The sequence below is a fragment of the Myotis brandtii genome, unplaced genomic scaffold (genome assembly GCF_000412655.1).
Source record: "Myotis brandtii unplaced genomic scaffold, ASM41265v1 scaffold647, whole genome shotgun sequence".
NCBI classification, from domain to species: Eukaryota; Metazoa; Chordata; class Mammalia; order Chiroptera; family Vespertilionidae; genus Myotis; species Myotis brandtii.
The window spans coordinates 416,472-417,289 of record NW_005370500.1 but is presented as its reverse complement, the minus strand read 5'-3'; the positions used below and the strand labels follow the sequence as shown (position 1 = coordinate 417,289).

Here is an 818-nt window from a genome sequence, read left to right as displayed (position 1 = left end):
CAGGGCTGAGAGGGGCCCAGAGAGGGCGGGAGGGCAGCTTCGCCGAGCAGGGCCCTTTAAATCCAGGTAGCGCGGGACGCGCCGGCCCGGCACAGCTCACATGACCGAGACCCGCGCTTTGAACTGCGCCGCGGCCCGCCTGGCGCCTCCAGCCACAGAGGTACGGCCGCCAACTGAACCCGGAGGGGCCTTCGGACCAGTCCGTCTCACCCCCAAAACTCCCACAGGCCAAAAGAGCCTGGCTCGCCCCACCTGGCGCGCACAGCGGGGGTCCACAAGGACCCCGGGGTAGGAGAACCTTGGCCAGGAACTACGATTTGCAAAAGGCCAGGGTGGAAAGATGGGTGGGGTGGATGTAAGAAGTGACCCCCTCTCCTCCCAGTTCCAAAACACCTTCTGACCGTCCTGCTCTCACTCACCTAGGTTGACGAAGCTCATGACCATGTCGGCGTCGGTGAGGAAGTGGCTATCTTGCAGGCTGGCTAGAGGGGGGCCCTGTGTGCTGAAGACCGCCTTGTAGGGATAGGAGAAGCCCTGGCCGTCGGGCCCGCCGCCCTCCTCCACCGCCATGGCATTGTATAGGTCCAGCATGAACATGGGCGCCGAGTTGTGCTTGCCCTGGAGGTGGGGACGCGGGCGATGGGGCAAGCCCAAGATGGAGAGGATCTCGCGCTGCATCTCCCGCCGCTCCTGGCTGCGGAGGCTCCGGTGGATGAAGCTGGAGTGCACCTCGTTGTCCAGGCTGAAGTCGGCCAGGGCGGAGCGCAGCAAGAACAGGGGCGCCCAGAGCGCCACGAAGCTGTGAGGCGCCGGGGCGC

At 65.9% G+C, this 818-nt stretch overlaps 1 protein-coding gene across 1 annotated transcript in view; it reads right to left on the bottom strand.

Annotated features, from left to right (window-relative positions):
* The window catches only part of BMP7 (bone morphogenetic protein 7), a 78,680-nt gene that overhangs the window by 73,226 nt on the left and 4,636 nt on the right, over positions 1 to 818 (bottom strand). Inside the window, exon 3 of the mRNA XM_005880692.2 lies at positions 420 to 812. Within this exon, the coding sequence (XP_005880754.1) occupies positions 420 to 812 (393 nt within the window). The remainder of the gene's footprint in view (positions 1 to 419; positions 813 to 818) is intronic.